The 20153-nt window shown below is 43.4% G+C and overlaps 1 protein-coding gene across 5 annotated transcripts; it reads right to left on the reverse strand.

The window, feature by feature from the left end:
• Positions 1-2043: 2043 nt before the first annotated feature.
• Positions 2044-18502, reverse strand: GCNT1 (glucosaminyl (N-acetyl) transferase 1). Of its 5 annotated transcripts, none has more exons than XM_053408224.1 (3): positions 18295-18502; positions 7618-7678; positions 2044-4379 (listed from the first exon to the last, which is right to left on the reverse strand). In XM_053408224.1, exon 3 carries the CDS (start codon positions 4305-4307, stop codon positions 2997-2999), a length of 1311 nt encoding a protein of 436 aa, XP_053264199.1. In that variant the 5' UTR covers positions 4308-4379; positions 7618-7678; positions 18295-18502; the 3' UTR covers positions 2044-2996. The 5 variants fall into 5 exon arrangements, with proteins under 5 accessions (XP_053264199.1, XP_053264198.1, XP_053264200.1 ...); XM_053408223.1 differs by having other exon boundaries at positions 18112-18502; XM_053408225.1 differs by lacking the exon at positions 18295-18502 and adding an exon at positions 12572-12618.
• Between the last annotated feature and the right edge of the window lie 1651 nt (positions 18503-20153).

Raw genomic sequence — 20153 nt, forward strand, 5'->3', positions numbered from 1 at the left:
AGCTCTTGTCCTCATGTGTGCTGTGAGTTGGTACACAGCGAGTGGGTGGTACAGGACAAGTGCTATGCCGTGTTGCAAACCCTGCCCAGTTTTTGCTCTGGCTCCACCTACTAGCAACATATGACCCCTAACAAATGCTGTCCCCAAGGGAATACAGCCCTCAACCCCACTGAAAATAGCAAGAGCAGGGCCAGCCCAAGACCTGAGGCAAACCCCAAAATGGGGGCTTCCTCCCCACCAGGAAAGACAAGGTGAGTGAAGATCAACATCGGGAACAAGGGAGTTAAAGAACTATCAGCATTGCAAACTGCTGCCCCTGGGGACCCTGCCGCCTGAGGCGGTTACCGCACCTTACTGGGGGGGGGGGGTTAGCTGGTCCTGAGTGAGACACACTTCTAAGCAAGCAAACATAGGATTGCATTGCAAACAACTTGGTCCCCTGCCAAGTTGCATTTTAAAGTTTTGCCTGGCTGTTGCAACACTACCCTTCTTTCTCTGCTAATGCTGCGCTAAGTACTCAACATTGCAAATGTCCTATTGATGCCAGAAATGGCATGCATTCGAAAATATATACCTATATAACAAGAGCTGTGTGTATATAAGTAAGATTCTAGATGTTATTTGTTCCCATAGTCTATAGCAGAGGAGCCATTTAAATGTAATCACTAATAAAATAGAAACTTCATTTATAATCATCCTAAGACTTTCAACTATAAGGTTACATATAGCATCAAAATAAATTCCTACACATTTCCCCTTCCTTTATTGCACTGTTAAATGTGTTTACGAACACATTACCCTTCAAAAGAAGTTGAGTAACATTATAAAGGACACCAGTTCAGATACATAGGATGACTTGCACCAGAGCCACAATACAAGATAATGTGGTCCTGTGTGCCTATGTATGGCACATATTTGGAGTAGGTAGCTTCTTAGGAACAAGATAAGCAAGACATTTCAACCCAAACAGCTTAAATTAACAACCAAGTGTACTGTGAAGTCAGCATCCAGAGGCGGAGGGGTCAGTATCAGGTTTAAGAGCTCATACACCCAAAATATTAGGTCTGAAGTTCATTCACAGGCAGAAAGAGCAAGAAAATGGTCGTGAGGTGGTTGTAGAGATGTTATGGCCTGCAGCAGCATTTCCAAACCTAGGCCCTCCAGGCACTTTGGACTACAGCTTCTATCAGCCCCTGCTCACATGGCTGAATGGCTGGCAATGGGAACTGCTGGCTGGTCTGCAGCAAAACTCCTTAAAAATGGCAACTGAGCAAAAGGCACTGGGGGAAACAGATGCAAATGCAGGTTATTTGTAACCAGTTCATAATGAGCACAGTTCGTATGCTCTAAAGAGGAAGGCAGAGCAAGAATCCCCAAAGCAACCAGACACCTGTGCCTAAGGTCGATTCTGCAAACAGCCTGGCATCCTGGCCACTCGACTGGGGGCGAGAGTCAGCAAAATGTGACCATACCTCCTCTTTGAGAAAGCGAGCTATGTTATATATAATAGGAATGCTGGTAGGTTTCGAGATCCCATTCTAAACTATAACTGGCTTTCTTCTTTTGTCTTCCATAGAAGATTGCTGTTTGGTTTTTTTATACCATAATGGATATAAAAGAGCAGTGCCGAAATATTACTGTTACAGAATTATACATAGTACAGATCAAATGTTATGGAGTAAGGACACTTGGGAACACCTGAATCTTCAGTGGGGCATTTAAGTCCCCTCTGAATCACATGCACATCTTCAAAGCGACTCCCCAAAGGTTTAGGAAAAGATTCCCAGAGGCTTTAGAATGGTATTAGCTCTGAGAAGGGCTTCAAGCTGTAGGAAATGCAATCCATATTGGAGAAGACAAGGGCATCAAACCCTGCCTAAGATTCTCACACCAAATCTGAGAAGTGAGCCTATGTAAATCATACCATGCCAACATCTGCCTCACTGACCTCGCAGAGGTTTTTGAAAAAAGGAAAGAAAAAAGAAAATAGGTTACACCAGCAACAATTCTGAATGTCAGGTTTTGCATTTCACACTCATGCCATTGAAGAAAACTGTTTTAATTTATATTTAAGGTGCTCAGAAAGTCAGGACTAATATTATTAATTTACCATATCACTTGCATGAAATATTCCAAGAGTGTATAAAGCAACAAATAGAAGATATTGTATACAATGAAGCATTTATACTAACACAACAAGGCACATTAATATTTCCCTGAGAATATTTTAGCCAGTAGGCTTTTGCTGCATCTCTTTTGAACAACTACAAAATGTGTTAAGAATACAGCCCACTATTAAAATTTATGCATAAAAATGCATTTTGTGGTTTCTATGAAGTATGCTAATACAAAGCTGCTGGCAGAGTTTTAAAAAGCTTCATGGATTTTCAACAAAAGCAGGATTTAATTATTTGGCTCTAGAGATACTTGCGCAAACTGTAAATGTGAACTCTGCAGAAGTTGTGGCTTTGGAATTTCTCAATTTTCTTTTCTTTTTTTGTAAGTATAGTCCTGCTAGACAACCCATGTTCTATCCTATGATGCCTGCTCACTCCTGGCCCCTCCCTCCCTCCTAATTGCCATTGCTTCATAATTAATGGGGGGGGATGCCCTTTGTAGCTGCACCAAAAAATTGAGAACACTGTTTAGATCTCTAATAAGATTCTTAAAGGCAGGGGAAGCTTTAGTCCAGTTTAACTGTTATGAAGTGCTAATGTTGAAAACCTGAGCTCTTTGTTTCCAATAACCATACCAAATGTTCTGTTGTTGTCTATTACAACAGAATGCATATGATTGGAATCCTTTGGGAAGAGCAGAAAACCAAGACAAAGTATGTAGAACAACATAATCAGCTAGTAAACATCCTACAAGGCTTGTTAAAAAAGACCAGCAAGGCAGGTGGAAGAGAGGCAAGAGGTGCACCGCACACTTAATCTCTAATATTTTTGACATCCTTATCAGAGGGAAAGGGTTTGTACCATGCAGGTGGTTGCACTTTAATGGCTGTGCTGATACAGTGCTTTGTCTCTTAAATACTCCTCCAAGCAGTGAACTGCAAAGGGGTCAAAGTCAGTGTCAAACTTGTTGGCAAAGAAGTGGTGTTTTCGTAGCATCCAGTTCAAGTCTCCCACTCCAAAGACACACACAGAGCGGATGTGAATTCCATTACAAGGTGGGTACGGAGCCCCCCGGGACACATCCCCCTCAAAGTAATGCCACTTAACAAACCTGGCAAGAGCATTCATGTCAGAGACATCATATTTGTCGCTGGCAGAGACGGCACCTGGAACCTCGGGAATTCGCTGAATAGTAGCCCACAAGTATTCATCAGGACTGTAAGTATCTTTGGCCCATTCTATAAAAGTAAGGATTTTGTTGTTCTCTAGGACATATTCAACAAACCTCCGGCTAACAACAAAGTAAGCACTGCCAGAGAAAATGGGAGTATTAAGAGGTGGACGTTGTTTGTCTATTCCCATATTCTTCACTTTGCCATCAACAACTTCATAATGCTTCTTCCATCGTGTCTCCTTGTTTGAAGGCATTTTCTCGGTTTCCAAACTATTTTCACCCTTAAGAGCTTTTAGTTTCTCTACTATTTCTTGGTTAGTCTTGATAGGAAAATCCATACCACAAAGATTGATCAGGTATTTCCAGCTTGCGCTCCTCCTGTAGAGATCCTTCATGCAGTTGAGGTCTGCTTGCACTCTACTCCACGAAGCATATACTACACTCTCCAACTGACTGGCAACAAAGACATTGTCAAAACATGAAGCAATCCCCTTCACTGCAGCCAAGAAAGACTCGGGGGACTTCTTATCAACATGAACGCAGTAATAGTTTTGTGGTGCGTAAATCGATCTCAGAAGTCTATCAAACATATTAATTTTGTGATAAATTACTATTGAATATGCTATGGGAAACTCAGCTTCTTCTTTGCTCAGAGGCTGCATAATATACTTTCGCCTCTTAATAAAGGAGTTGCAGTCTGTTGTCATGTTGATGTAATCATTTGGAGTTAGTTTCAGGCTCTTTTTAAAAGAAACAGTTAAGAGCTCCAACTTCACTTTCTGAATTTCCTCTGGATCTCCCTGCAATATCTTGGAGCAGTTGATGTTACTGTTTGGGTATTCATCAGTTAGCTCCAGGCGCCCATGATGTATGTAGCTTGGCTTCTGATGGATTTTGATAAGGGACAAGGTGCCTGCTGTAAAAATCAACACCAGCAGAAACTTGAAGCGTAGGTTATGACAGTGACGAAGTTTCCTTCTCAGCATTTCAGAGTGTGTTTGCAATCTCCCATGCATCTAAGAGACTTTCTTCATACGCATGATCAGGATCCAGCTTCAGAGCCTTCTGTCTGCATTTCTCAGAAGTTCCTAGAATAGTGAAAGTACACATAAATTCTAATGAAAAACTAAATTCTGCATTTTTTATCTGTGTCACAGATAATCTGTGGAATGTTAAAGTTGCAATGCTTATTCACTAGTAGTTCTGTTGTGTCATTGGCATGCCCAGTCCAGGGCCAGTCTAGGGTCAAGGGTAGCCAACTTGGGGCTGTCCAGATACTATGAGCTGCAAATCCAATCCGCCCCAGCCATCATAGCCAATAGACAGGGATAATGGGGGTTGTAGTCCAAAAGAACTGAAGGGAATCGTGTTAGCTATCTTTGGCCTAGGTTGTTGTCTCTCTCTCTCTATATATATATAAGGCCACTTTACACATTATGCTGGGACCTCTCAGGAACATTTGTCATCTCATAGTCCTAATTAATTTATAGGAAAAACTTAAGGTATGCAAAGTCATCTGTTCTGTTTTATATCTGCTAAAATCATAAACATTTTAGTTACAAAATCATTCTAATTATCAATGGCTGAACAACCTTCGGGCTCTTACTGCAAGTTTACAATCTAAAAATTACAGACAGGGAAAGAGGAAGGTAAGTAAGTAAAAAGGAACAACTGATTTGATAGGTTTATTATTACATTTTTGTTCTGCTTTTCCTCAAAGCCACTCAAGGAAGCATATAAAGTTTGTGTACAGAGTGAGGCAAACAGGTAGTGAGTGGCTCAAGGTCACTTCGATTCATGGTTGAAGGGGGAGCTGAACTTGGCTCTTCTTGGTCCTAGTCAGACACTCTAACCATTATTATACCTCTGACCCAGAAAATATCACATGAAATAAGGACAGTAGAAAATAGAAGATTAAGAAGCTGCTTAAATAAAGACAAAGCAAACTTGATATCAAGAGGAACAGACGTCTGAGCACAGGATGCAACAAAAGTGATGGAGGTGGGGAACATTGACTGGTATTTTAAAATACAACACATGTGGTGATGTGGGAGAGGGAGGTAAGAAAAGAGAAACCAAGGAAGGCGCAAAACTACAGAAAGTCATGCAACCTGACAATAGTTACTCAGAATCCTAATTCTGTTCAGTCGATCTTGCTCTCTAGTAAGCCTACACAGGATCAAGCCTGAGCCAGGTCATTTTGCTGCTAGAGGCAAAAGAAAGAATGCTGCCCTCGGCAGCCCCCTTCCCTTACTCATCACCTGAGGCGACTGGGGGGGGGGGCTGTTGAGTGAAAGGAGGCCAGAGAGGAGCAGATGGTGAGGGGTCGGAGGGGAGGAGGCAAAATGCTCCTCAGAGGCCAGATCCGCTGCCTCACCCAGCCTCATGGGTGGGCTGGTCCTGCACTGGGATGGATCTAATGCTGGTCCTGGAACAGACCTGTTGAAATTAATGAACTTAACTAACTTAGGTTCATTCATTTCAATGGGTCTATTCTGAGTAGGACTAGCACTGGTTACAACCCAAAGGACTGCAACCCTAGACACAAAGTAGCTGCAGTAGTTTATACTGGATAGAAGCAGTGAAGAGAAACTAACATAGAATTGTTTAACTGGTATAGTTTTCAACCTTTCCTTTGATATGTTTCCTTTCATATCCAACTGCAACTGTTGTTGTGGCCAAAACTCAATAAGTTGCATGATCACATGTTAAGACTGAATCAAGCAAATGGATAACTCCCATGAGTAAAAGTAGTAGGTTAATGATGGATGTAAGCTGGCACAGAAGACCAAGTTCTTTTGTCTAATTAAACATAAATCTGAGATTTCTCATGGAAATAAAATACTAGGATCTTTAGAGACAGGCTGAAGTTTTCTGATTTTAAGACACTAAGCAGCTGACAGTGCATTTCTTCAATCTGTAATTATTGGTTTTTTTTAAAGAATCCTAGCATTACTTTTGACACCACAGAATTAACAGTGATTTAAACTGAAAATCTACAAAGAAAGAGAGATAATGAAAGTTTTCTGAAAGCCTTTAACTTAAAAGATGGGTGCTTGGCTAAACATTAATGTTACCTTAAACAAAAGTTTACATTCTTTGGAACCTCTAATTATATTCCTATTGAATCAGTCTGAGAAAAAGATCACTTTTCATCAAGTTCCAGCAGAAGTTTATAGCAAATAAACAATCAGCACAGAGAATCAGGTATCATTCATTTTACCATCAACTCATTTATCTATGGTAACATATATTCCATGCACATCTAGGACCAGAAGATCTGAAAGCAGCCCATGAAGTCCCATTTCTGAAGCTAAACAAATGTGGCTAGAGTGCGAATGGAAGAACCTGACAGAAGCTGCCCTCAGTTCTGAGAAGGAAAGGCAAAAATACAGTATTTCACCACATAATCACCACAGATTTTACACTAAATTTGTGATGCAAAAAAGGGGGTGCAACCATTATATGAGGCCCCCCCCTGCGCCATGTTCCATGCCAGACCTCCGGCAGCTGCTTCTGCCCCAGGGGGGCTGTCTGGCTGTTCAGATTATTGCTCCTCCACCCTTGCCATCTTCATCCCAGACCACAGAGGTGGTGGCGGTGAGCAGTTTCTGGTCCCTGAGCCCACACCTGCCCTCTCACTCACGTTCACCACCCCTTTCATGGCAGCTGATTTGGAGACTGGGAGAGGGCTCATTCAGCAACCCCATAAAGAATCCTCCACTCCACAGCTTCAGACCCAACCTCCCCCTCCCTTCGCTTTCATGTGAGGGGTCCTTGGTTTCCCACCCCAACCTGCTGTCTGGCCTCTGGGAGATGATCGATATGCACCTAGAGGTGCCTGAAGGTTCTGCTGGGGGCAGAGGCAGACGAAGGGGTCATGGAGAGGTGTTGGAGGTGGTTGCTCATTGGCTGCTTCCCCTTCTTGGGTGGCGTATCCCGGGACGCCAACGCAGAACCCTCGTCGTTCTTGTGCTGCTCTTCAGGCAAGGCAGAGCAGTCCCGCAGCAGTTCCTGGCCGTTTGCCACAAGCCCAGGGACAGCCTGGGAGCTTATGGCTGAGACGGCGAGAAACGAGGGGAACGGGGTGGCAGATGGGGGAGGAAAGGAATTCACCATGCGACTCAACCAATTTTTGGACCAAAAAAACAGAGTGTGGCAATTATGTGGTGGTGACAATTATGCAGTGAATTATGGTACAACTTTCAGACTTGGGAAGTATAAGGTTAAATTACAGAAACTGACTAACATGTTGAAGTTTGACCTCTTTTTACACCCCACTGCCCCTTCCTCCTTCTTTCTTCCTGAACAGCAATCAGGGTTCACCTTTGTTTCGCCCCAGCCAACATCCTGAAGAGACCACTGTGTCAATTTTCCAGGCAGAGACCTGTAAATGATGAACAAAGTCCTGGTTAACGGTCTTGGCTGGAGTTAGTGCCATGAAGTCCACACTGTTCAACTCCCTGCTAGCAAGGTAAAGAGAGATTGATGAAAGACTCAACTGTTGCTACAGCACATAAAAAGCAACCTGGCTATATTAATGCCCCCTCCCACCCTGCTAATTTATACTGACTTCACTACCACATTCTGCATACTTTGGGTTTAATTCTGATGACAAAGATGAAACACAGAGACGCCAATCTAATTTGGCCTTCCTTGTAATCTCCCAGAAATGTCAAGGCACAGACAGGAGTAAAGGACCCCAAGGTACATCCTATAAGAAATAAAATGAGTGCCTGCTCATAGAAGAATACTTCATGGGGGAGGGGGAATGTGATTTTTACAGCAGCATGTGAAAGAGCAGGTGGTCTGATGTTTCAAGAAGGCAAGGAAACACCTAGCAAAAGATTTGAGTCACAGGATAGAACATTGTAAGTAAGAAGAAAATTGGAAACTCTATTAGACTTATCTGCTTACCAAGTAGTGTTCACAGATTTTGCCTGTGGCAAGTGACATGCTCTCCTTGAAATTCTGGATCTCCTAAGTCAAGAACAGGGTGTGCATTCTGCTTCACACATAACTAGAGAATCTGCAAGAGCAGAACTGTAAGTCACATGCTCTTCTGTGGCTTCTGCTGAGCTTTCAGGCCCAGTTTCAGAGCTTACCTCATGAACATGGTGTTATAACTGAAGTCAGACTAATGCCATCTTGAGCCAAAGAGTTCCCACTTGGATTTCAGTAATCATGCTGAAATGCAAGCTTAAGAGAGGAACAGAAAAATAACAAAGAACAGGAAAAGATATAAAGGAAAATTATAGAAGCATGCAAGGGCATGACATTCTATGAACAGGAAAATGGCATCTGTGGTTAAGCTAGCAGTAAAACCATATCACTGGGTGTCTTGCTTATATATGACTATAAAAGGAGAGTGTAAACAGAGATTGAGGTTCCACCCTCTGATTGCTTTCCTGGTTGCTTGCTGTAACCTTTCCTGCTTGGGCAAGAAATAAAACTTTGCTTTTAGAGAGTTCCCAGGTGTCACTCATCATTGCTCGTGAGTAAAGGACTCGGCTGTGCAATGGACCTTGGCTGGAGTTTCCTCACATCAGTGGTAGCAAGCAGGCAACCAGGGAAAGACCAACAGAACGCATGATGATTAGGAGGCTCCCCTGGCACTTTTGGTGCATGTCTTTAGGTGCCAGGAAAAAACATTCCTCTTCTCTCAAGCCTTTGGCTGATTAAAAAAATCTATGGCCTTTTAAACTGTGTGTGAGGAGGGTTATTGCTTTTGCTACTATGGTATGTATTTTTGTGTTATATTGTAATTCCTGTGATCCTTGGATGAAGAGTTGTATAGAAATGAAGAAGAAGAAGAAGAAGAAGAAGAAGAGGGGGAGGAGGAGGAGGAGGCAGCAGCTGCAGGTGGGAAAAAGCTGAATGACCATGATTCTGCAAGTCACAGGGCTATGCAGGATAAAAATGGGGTTTCCAAAGACTTTTAAAGGGATTGTGCTGGGTGCTTAAGCACTCCCTAAATGTTGTGTTGCTGCCACAAACTTGTTTGGTCTACTATACAGAAAACCCAGCAGCCTTGGACATTGTCAAAACTTTCATTCAGTTTGGGTTCAACAGCAAACTCCAACTCACGTGGCATAGTAAGATATATACTAAGCCTGCAACATGCTGGACCTGAAAGGCATTTAAATCTGAGCTTGCATTCTAAGTATGACTAAGGGAGAAAACATTGGGTGTGTATGTGTATATCTGCCTACTGACAATAATGCATTGCCACTGTTGGAGTGGACAATGGCTTTTACATTTTTAAAAAGAAGTGGCTACTCTTTAACACATAGTGGATCTTGATTTTTCATGTTAAAAGATGCAAAAGAGTTCAGCAATAACAAATCCAGCATCAAGATTTTTAGTTCGGCTAAGCATGACTGAGCGAAAGTACAGGTTCTGTGAGTGAAGACTGAAGCTACAGCATGACTTCTCTGGTCCTGGTGCTGCTGCGCCACCCAGGGCTGTGTTCTCTTCAGTCTGTCTTACTCTGGACAAAGCATGGGCTGTAACCATTTGTGGTTTGTCTGCGGGAAACAAACCACGAAGACAAGTTCAGGCATAATGCTAAGTTGGTCACACAGAATATTGATCTAGATAGGCCTTTGGTCTAATCATGTCATCAGCCTAGTAAAATGCCAAAGAGAAGAACAGTAGCAACACAATGGATGTGGAATTTTAAGCACTGTTGAAAGGTTTTGAAGAAAATGACCTTAATAAAGAAATGATAGAAAAGCAGGAGAACCACTACATTTCCTCCTAGTAGATTATGGATACCTATAGTCTACATCCTACATTGTCCTACTCACATAGGTGATGCAACTGATGTAAAATTCTTCTTGTCCAGTTCTTGATCAATCCTCCCCTCACTATCGCTCCCTCCCTCCCTCTTTCCATACTGCTGTCTATCAAGCTCCTATTCATGTGCTCATCCCTCTGGCTGGGTAACCATAAACTTCATTGCAGAATACAAAGTCTGCTAGAAAACTTAGAAATTAGGATATGCTGTGGAAATTAGAAGTGGTGTTTGAGAATCAGATGGGTAGAGGAACTTAGAAAAAGGCCAAACCTTCTGTTTGGATGATCGATGGCTTTGTCAATGCAATTACAACAGCAATCTTAGAAGTACTATATTGCTATCTTACTTTGAATCAAAATGTATTGATATAGAGCAAAGTTAAAACTAACATTATCTTCCATATGAAAAAATTATGTGCTTTGAATGAAGCACCATACAACTGATTGATTTGTTTCAGTTACAGTCTTAAATTTGTGGTCTTTATCACTGGTCATTCTTTATTCCCTGACTTTCTGGGTTGTTAATGAGTGACCCCTGATTAGATAACCACATTAAACACAAGACTGTTCTTTCTTGCCTTCTCTTGCATTGTTTTCCTGTGTAGGATTCACTCTGGGAAATGAATCAGTGGGACCTTCATGGTGGAAGTATTCTCCCTCCTCCACATCTTTTAAAGAGGGACAGATAAGGGGTGTCAAAAAAAAGAAGGTTGTTGAAAACAAAAACTATACTTCTAACTATTCCCTGCCTATGTGTAAACCACACCTTAGAGATACTGGCTAGTCTAATCAGGAATCAGAATGAAGTCACCTGGTATTAATTCAGCTGCAATCAACATAGCCAATGGTCAGAGGTAGTGGGCGTTGCAGTTCAACAACATCTGGACTATATATATATTTCCAACCCTGAATTATAGGAACCATCCTGTGTTATTGACCATCATTTTTAACCTATTAATTTGCATAGTTTACAAAAAACGCAGAGCTACAGTTACAAGAAAAGGGATTTGTCTTTACTCTTGCATAATAGGATCATTTAAGCAACTTAAATATGGATTCCTTAAACCTTAAACAAGTTCAGAATAGAGGGCTCTGTGTAACTGCCCTGAGACCTACAGGTATGGGGCGGTATATAAATTCAATAAAATAAAATAATAATAATAGGTGAAGTTCACTTTTATACATGATATTCGATACATAACTTTTCACTTTAACTTCCAGGATAGTCAAGCTTATACAGAAGGAACCATTTAAAAAATGCAATAGGAGAAACAGAAGAGAGCCAGTATGGTATATCTGGGGCCAGGGATATCTTTGCCCAAATCCCTGTTAAAGCACAAAGTTTTTTAAAAATGGGATTGGGATTACTTGGGAAAGCATGGAAAGCATTCAAACAGGTATATATTGTGAAAGGAACAAAGCACGAGCTGGACTAATGTGATCAAACTCGTTGTCAGAACTTACAACGTTCTTACTTCACCACCACTCCACCCAGGCAGTGCCATTGGAGTGTTGGGTGGGGTGAAATACTACACCTGCGGCTTTCAATATGCAAAGTCCAGCTTCCCTCCCAGTCATTCTTGTTATATGGTGTCCTAAGTAATAGTTGCAACAGTTTGGAGATAGTTTCACAGAAAGGCAGTTTTCTAGAAAGCCAGATGAGCCACAAGTAACAAGATGAAAGGAGAAGAAAATGAGTCAAAACTTGAAGAAACAGAATCAAGAGTAGCCAGAAAAAGATAAAGACAGTGACGGAAGCAGAAAGGAATAAAAGGAAACTGGATCATGAGTCTGGAAGGTCCTGAAAGAAATTATTCCTAATGACCAGAAACTGGGAAGTACATGAGGTCGGAACAACGTCAAAAATATGCAATCTGCATGTGAGAAGAAAGTCTATACATATGAATTCTCTATGCAGGCAGGGGAAGGGAAATCAGCCAGCCAGCAACAGCAAACTCAGGATCTCCCACCCCTCAGGTGAGTAGGAGAAGCATGCCAGAGCAGAAAGTGGATCCCAAGACCAGAATTCTAGTCTCTGTGTGTAGGTGGATGGGTATATTATAGTCTCCAAAAAAGAGGAATAGATCAAAATATTCCCTTTCTGAATTCAAGAGAAAAGACCAAGGGTGAAAAGCAGTGCAAAATATGTTGTTTTCTTTTATGAACAAGGAGAAAAATGACACTGATCAGAAAAGAAAGAATAAACAGGATGTAGTAAAGACAGAGGAAAACATACATAGAATCATAGAACTATAGAGTTGGAAGGGACCCCAGGGTCATCTAGTCCAACCCCTGCACCAGGAAACATGACAAAAGATACTTACACATTCCAATGTCATTTATGCACATATCACGGAAGAGAAAGATGAGTAGCTCTTAAAACAGCTAGTTATCATATTTCAGAACTGATGTTACCTTGGCAGCCTATTAAAAAACAACTATAGTCCCCACCGTTAAACTTGAGGATGAAATATGCACTCACATAATTTTATGTCCAGGAACATTAGAACAAACCAGTTTGAGAGTACACCATGTGGAAGAAAAAGGAAATTGCCACAAATCAACATAGTTTAACAAATTATTATTACAGACAGCAGAGACATTCTTGGTAAGGCATTGGTTCCAGCTAATTAAGGAAATGCAATTAATTTTGTTGTACTTTTAAGGTAGACCCGGTACAAGTTGTTGTTGCTGCTGAAGTGAAATGTGGATTACACAATACTACTATAAAACATATAAGCAGCTGCCTGAAAGACTGCATGCAAAAGGTATTAGGAATGGAAAGACAGTGAATAATGCTGGCCAGTGTTTTCATTAAGTGCTGCTGATAACACACTTTTAACATGAAACAGAAAGAGGGACTCAAGAGATAAGTCTCTGAATCCTTAAAGACTGAAGAGCTAGCAGTGACTGAAAGAGAGTTAAATTCTTTAGGCTACAATTCCAGCCTCACTCTTTGATATAGCAGAACTTATTTGTGAATAGACATGACTAGGATTGCACTATCAGTGTAGAGTGCAATCCCTAGAGTAGCCATGCAGGATAGTCTGGCATCCTCATATTGCACATGGCCAAGGGCTTAGACAGGCAGCAACAATTTTAGGTACATCCAGTTGATGTGCGATTGCCAACATGCGGGTCCTTTTGCACCTGGGAAGGGGCAGAACAGAACGGGGTTGTGGGGGTGGCACACTTATATATGTTCTGCTGACGAGTGTAGGGGCCAGGAGCAGAACCCCTGTGTGAAATGTTTTGTTTATGGCTGAGCCAATATTTGAGCAATATTATTCCCAGATCATGCTTTTAATATGCTTCAATATAAAGGTAAAGGTAAAGGTACCCCTGCCCGTACGGGCCAGTCTTGACAGACTCTGGGGTTGTGCACCCATCTCACTTAAGAGGCCGGGGGCCAGCGCTGTCCGGAGACACTTCCGGGTCACGTGGCCAGCGTGACAAAGCTGCATCTGGCGAGCCAGCGCAGCACACGGAAACGCCGTTTACCTTCCCGCCAGTAAGCGGTCCCTATTTATCTACTTGCACCTGGGGGTGCTTTCGAACTGCTAGGTTGGCAGGCGCTGGGACCGAGCAACAGGAGCGCACCCCGCCGCGGGGATTCGAACCGCCGACCTTTCAATCAGCAAGCCCTAGGCACTGAGGCTTTTACCCACAGCGCCACCCGTGTCCCATGCTTCAATATAGCTAGTAACAAACTAGCAGGAAACTTCCTTATATCTAATTTAGTATTGTCTACGCTGAAAGCAGCTCTCTAGGGTTTCAGACAGGGTCTTTCTCAGTCATTCCTGAAGACTGAACCTGTAATCTTCTACATGCAAAGCACATGATCTGCCACCAAACTGGCAATTCTTGAAATATTGAGGATTACAATACTGAGGAAATATTGAGGAAAACTAAAATCCTGTTACTATGTGGTAAAAAAGAGAGGAAATACAAATGTAGGTTTTACTGACAGAATCATGACTTATACATAATAGCATTGTTAGACTGCACTGATTATGACCTTACACAGCATAGCATGCACTGTAAGTGTGATTTACTCACAGCATTATGGGATCATTTCCTGTGCCATCTTCTGTTAGTATACTTAACAATATTTGTATATAGAATCCATAAGGGTGAGGGGTCCTTCTCAGCTGGGAGGCAGAGCACCCATAAAATGGTGAAAAGACATCACTGACCGCATCCACGCAGGAGAGGCAGATTTAGGGGAGTGCAGCTGGTTCAGTCATACTGGATGCAGAGCCTTGGTGCCACCACCAGGGATGCCACAATTATGATTTAGAATGGAGTGCGACAGGTGGAGGGGCGCTGAATTTTGGGCACCGCTGAAATTTGAGACCCCAAGATCCACCACTGCACACAGGGACAGATCAAGGCCATGATGGTGCCTGGGATATGGCCATAGTAATAGAAATCTACACAGATAACATTTTGTCATAATTAATACTATGGCAAGGAGTTCTGTAGGATCTTTTTGCCTCTTAGAATTCCAAAATGAATTCAGAAGGGAAGATTATGCACTGTTTCTTCAAGCTGGTGAGCATTTGCTTACGAACTTTCCACAACTAATCCTGGGCATAAAAGATGTCCTGGTTATTATTAGTATTCATTCTTCCACAAACTAAAAGAGATAATTTCCAAAGAATGATGGCTACTAATAGCTCATTCTCTTTTGGCCTGGGCCAGTCAGGATCACGTAAAGAAGGACAGCTTCTGCAAGATACCACACCATTGTTCTAAAAAGAATGACTGGAAGTGCCAAAGAAAAGTTCTTACAATGGGGAAAAGCTCCAGGGAACTCTTGCAAACATTGCTCTTGCTTGAGACAAGTAAGATTATACAGACTTGAAGTTTATGAATGCAGCGGAGAACAGTCATATAATAAAACAGCACGACAATATAACCTCCTTTAAAAGGCGGTGTTTCAGAAGGGTATTTGTTCATTGTGAAAAACTGGGTGGGACCAGACAGCAATCATAAACTGTGCAGCACTGTTACTGATCATCCCTTTGTGATTTTGCACAATATTTGTATTCATAGAATTCTTCCCTGTGGGGGACTTCCATTAAGCCCTATCGCTGTTCAGTCTCCCTTCTTGCCTATGGGGCTTGCTTAACACCCTGACATGAGCTCCACTGAAACAGATGGTGGCTGTGTAGTAGGAATGAGATGACAATCAAGGCTTCCACTGACACCACCTTATTAAAGTTCCTGAAAAGAAACCCAAGCTTACCCTGACCATCCCGCGATGGCAGGATAATTACTTCTTACAAATTAAAAAGGAAGAGAAGAGAATAAGAGAATTTTAGCAGAAAGGATAAACCAGCCAAGAGCTACCCAAAACAGAAAAGGCCTTTGTGCCTCGGCACAACAGCTTCTATGTTCTTGGCGAGCCTGAAATCTGTTACCTCCAGCCTTATTTAGAAGACCTGTTTGGAACACCACAGATTCCAAATGGGCCACTCACACCCCTGTTTAAAAGCCACCAACCCCTCCTCTTTCTTTTAAACAGATATTCTTTTCAGAACACCCTAGAAAAGGAGGCCTGAGGCCAGATCAATCCTGAATTGCCTGCTCATGACTGCTCATCATAAACAGCCACAGATAGTCAATGGGGAATAGCTAGGTATCTGCTGCCCTTGAGCACCAGGGATGCTATTTAAGACTGGGGGCTTCAGCTGATGGGAAGTAAGGAAACAGTACAAGTAAATTAGTAATTTTTAAAGCATGTTTGTTTACACACATGCACATTTCAAGTTAGCACACAACTTTCCCACAAGGTAGTGAAGTAGTCAGTCCTCAAGAAAGTCGCAAGAAAACTTAAACAGAGAACTTCCACCACTTTTGTACTCTAAAGGTTTGCACAGTATTTTTAATAGGCTGGAAATGTGTCAACCTCTTTTTCCAAGAGTGTTGCATTACAGATCAAACAGAATCATCCAGCAGCTGCAGCTGCATTTTTATAACAACTCCTCCTGAAACCCCTATGTGAAGGTATGTTTTAAAAAAGAATGAACACATATTCAACATGTTTCAGGACCTGCTGGATAGCTTTTAACTACACTCATGCAACTTAAATTACTTTCAATCATATTTGCATTTAAATTAAGTAATCAGCCCTGATGAAAGCTGTCAGATCATCAGTAATAAGGGCAAGGGCATCATTTATGGTGTACAATTATACCTACCTTTGTTCTACCAGTTACATATTGAGCGGTGATTGTTCTAAATAATGGGTTAGTGTATCCACAGTCCCAAATCCTTCTGGCTAATTTAAAACCAAAACATCATGGCTATCTGACCAATGCTGATTACACTGCTCTAAATTTAGCCCCCCCCCCCATTTTATTCTACATGCCAGTGGGGAGTCCCAGGCAAAAAGAAGTGTGTGGAGCAAGTGATGCAACTCTACTTTTTGTACAGGAGGCTATATTCCAGGCATGTGCAGGTGAAAAGTTTCTACATGCGCGTACACACCCCAAAAAACCCCCACATTATCTCTCCAGGTTTCATCCAGATAACATCACAGTTCAAGGTGACATTCCAGCTCTGAAAGAGTCCTTGAAAAGGTCACACAGCAGGGCCAGTGAAGCGTGAGGTCTGAGGAGGCAGGGGCTGGAGAAAGTCCAGAGGGCTGGACAGAGAGGCTGGGTGGATGGAGTATATTTGGTCCCTGGGCCTAAGATTGCCCACCCCTGCCCCACAGCATTCTACACAGGGCAAACAAAGCAGATGCCAAGCAAAGAACAAAACAAATCCAAACCTGACATAGGCTTAGATCAGGGGTCAGCAAACTTTTTCAGCAGGGGGCCGGTCCACTGTCCCTCAGACGTTGTGGGGGGCCGGGCTATATTATTTTTTTGGGGGGGAGAATGAATTCCTATGCCCCACAAATAACCCAGAGATGCATTTTAAATAAAATCACACATTCTACTCATGTAAAAACACCAGGCAGGCCTCACAAATAACCCAGAGGGGCATTTTAAATAAAAGGACACATTCTACTCATGTAAAAACACGCTGACTCCCGGACCGTCTGCGGGCTGGATTTAGAAGGCGATTGGCCGGGATTCGGCCCCGGGCTTAGAACCATATTCAGAGGCCTGAGGGGAAACATTTCAACCTCCCAGTACACTGGTTTTAAGAGGCTGTTTTTCATGCAAATAACCTCAAAAGAGAGATTTTCCAGCATTGAAGGACAAAATAATGGTATCACCTGTGGTGTGAATAGTTCTCATTAACATGTGTTAATTAGCTGGCCAAGGTAAAGGCATCAATACTGCTGTGTGAAAGCTCACTGGTCTTATTTTACATATATTTAAATTTTAATGTTAATTGTCAGTTTACTTTTTTACACTGTAATTTCATCAGACCACACAATATGAGGATGTTAGACCTACAGCCATGTGCATATATATTCTTGCTGACTTCAGACAATACATACATCATGCATCTCACAAAGTGGCCCCTAGTCCATGAAAGTTGATGTTATAATAAACCTGTTAGGCAGCAATCCTAACCCTACATACCTGAGTGCAGGTCCCACTGAATTCAACAGGACTTAATTGGCTAGGGTTGCACTGTGAGTTGCTAAAACTGACTGCCTTGTTGATACCTCTCCAGAAATCATTCAGCAATGTAGGGCCTGAACTGAAATTATGCCGGCAGGAACATCAAACAACCCATATATGAACTCAATTACAATATTTGGGAGGGGGGAAGACATCCTGCTGTTAAACCAGAAATCCATTTTTGAAACTTTTCTCTTTCAAAGCAGCCACTTGCCTCTCCTGAGTTCCTTTGCCGGCTGATACCGACTCTAGTTCTAAGAGATACTGGCAGGGAGTTAACGCTTATCAAAGCCTCACAGCCATTTCCGAGCACACCATTTGCACCCAGTTCCCTTTTCTTTTTAGCAGGAATTCCTCCATGAAAGCGGCTTCCCCTCCGCCCGCTTCAAGCCCAAAGACAGAAGCGAAGCTTGTCTGGAACGCACCGTCTTACCTGTATAACCTTTCCACTGATAATCATGAACGTGTGGAAGAGCCTTTTAGAACTGAATGCCTGAATCAGATCCCTCCCCCCCCCCCCAAACACGTGAAGCTCGGGTGCAGCAAGCAAGCAGATGCAAAAGAGCTGAGGATCGCACCTCCCTCGCCCGCCTAGCGCAACCCGCTGCGCGCCCACCTTGTTCCGCGGAGATCATTCCCTGGCGGCGCCTGGAGGAGCGCAGCGGCGGGAGGAGAAGGCGCACGTTGAAGTCCGATTCGTTTCCTTTCTGTGCGGAGGCGGAAGCGCGAGCCTCCCCGCGAGGAGAACACGAGTTGCGCGGCAAAGGGAGCAAGCCCTCCCCGAAGTCAGCCGGCCGCGAGTGGCGCGCATCCTCGGGAGACGCCAGCCCGGCTCCCCGCTGCACCTCGCTCTCGCTTCGGGCGTCGGAGGCGCCTCCCCTCCGCCACCAGCTTCCCCCTCGCGGGCCTGGAAGCCCCTCCCCGCCCAGGAGCCCAGAGAGCTGCCTCGCGCGCGCTCCTGGCCGCCGAACCCTCCAGGCGCGCCGCCGCTCCCGCCCAGCTACCTGCCGCCGCTGGGAACCTCGCGCGTGGCCGCCTTGCGCCGAAGCGGGGCGGCAATCCTGGGCGCACTTACCGACTGAGCGCCTCCAAGGGGCAGCATTTGCTCTTACTTCTATCGTGGCTGACAACCCGGTCGTAGCGAACACGGAAATACCGTTAGAACGAAGCATTAAACACAACACCCGAAATAAAACAGCAACAATAGATTCCGCCAGCTGTGCATTAAATCGCAAATGCCTGCTGGGCAAATGGAGCGGCTTTTACCTTGTACTTCAAAGTGGCCATTGCAGGGGGAGAGCAATGTCAGGCCGAAGAGAGGGCGCAATCTGGAGGCTCCTTCCCCCTGTGCTGTGCCTCGTGTTGCCACCTGGCTAGCAAAAGCTAATGTTGGGGCAACAAGAAGGGCATCTCTGGTTGATCTTAGTAGTTAGGTGGGCACTGGGCAGTGGTGGTTGGTGCCTGTCTTCCACTGCCTCCCGCAGTTTGGTCAGACTCATGTTTGTAGCTTCGAAGACACTATCCAACCATCTCGTCCTCCGTCGTCCCCTTCTCCTTGTGCCCTCCATCTTTCCCAACATCAGGGTCTTTTCCAGGGAGTCTTCTCTTCTCATGAGGTGGCCAAAGTACTGGAGCCTCAGCTTCACGGTCTGTCCTTCCAGTGAGCACTCAGGGCTGATTTCCTTAAGAATGGAGAGGTTTGATCTTCTTGCAGTCCATGGGACTCTCAAGAGTCTCCTCCAGCACCAGAATTCAAAAGCATCAATTCTTTGACGATCAGCCTTCTTTATGGTCCAGCTCTCACTTCCATACATCACTACTGGGAAAACCATGGCTTTAACTATACGGACCTTTGTTGGCAAGGTGATGTCTCTACTTTTTAAGATGCTGTCTAGGTTGGTCATTGCTTTCCTCCCAAGAAGCAGGCGTCTCTTAATTTCGTGGCTGCTGTCACCATCTGCAGTGATCATGGAGCCCAAGAAAGTAAAATCTCTCACTGCCTCCATTTCTTCTCCTTCTATTTGCCAGGAGGTGATGGGACCAGTGGCCATGATCTTCTTTTTTTGATGTTGAGCTTCAGACCATATTTTGCGCTCTCCTCTTTTACCCTCAATAAAAGGTTCTTTAATTCCTCCTCACTTTCTGCCGTCAAGGTTGTGTCATCTGCATATCTGAGGTTGTTGATATTTCTTCCAGCAATCTTAATTCCGGCTAGGGATTCATCCAGCCCAGCCTTTCGCATTATGAATTCTGCATATAAGTTAAATAACCAGGGAGACAATATACAGCCTTGTCGTATTCCTTTCCCAATTTTGAACCAATCAGTTGTTCCATATCCAGTTCTAACTGTAGCTTCTTGTCCCACATAGAGATTTCTCAGGAGACAGATGAGGTGATCAGGCACTCCCATTTCTTTAAGAACTTGCCATAGTTTGCTGTGGTCGACACAGTCAAAGGCTTTTGCATAGTCAATGA

Source organism: Podarcis raffonei, chromosome 11 (genome assembly GCF_027172205.1).
Source record: "Podarcis raffonei isolate rPodRaf1 chromosome 11, rPodRaf1.pri, whole genome shotgun sequence".
Taxonomy (NCBI): domain Eukaryota; kingdom Metazoa; phylum Chordata; class Lepidosauria; order Squamata; family Lacertidae; genus Podarcis; species Podarcis raffonei.

Coding starts and splice junctions, on each gene's coding strand:
- GCNT1 (XM_053408226.1), bottom strand. CDS start 4,307: ATGCATGGGAGATTGCAAACACACTCTGAAATGCTGAGAAGGAAACTT.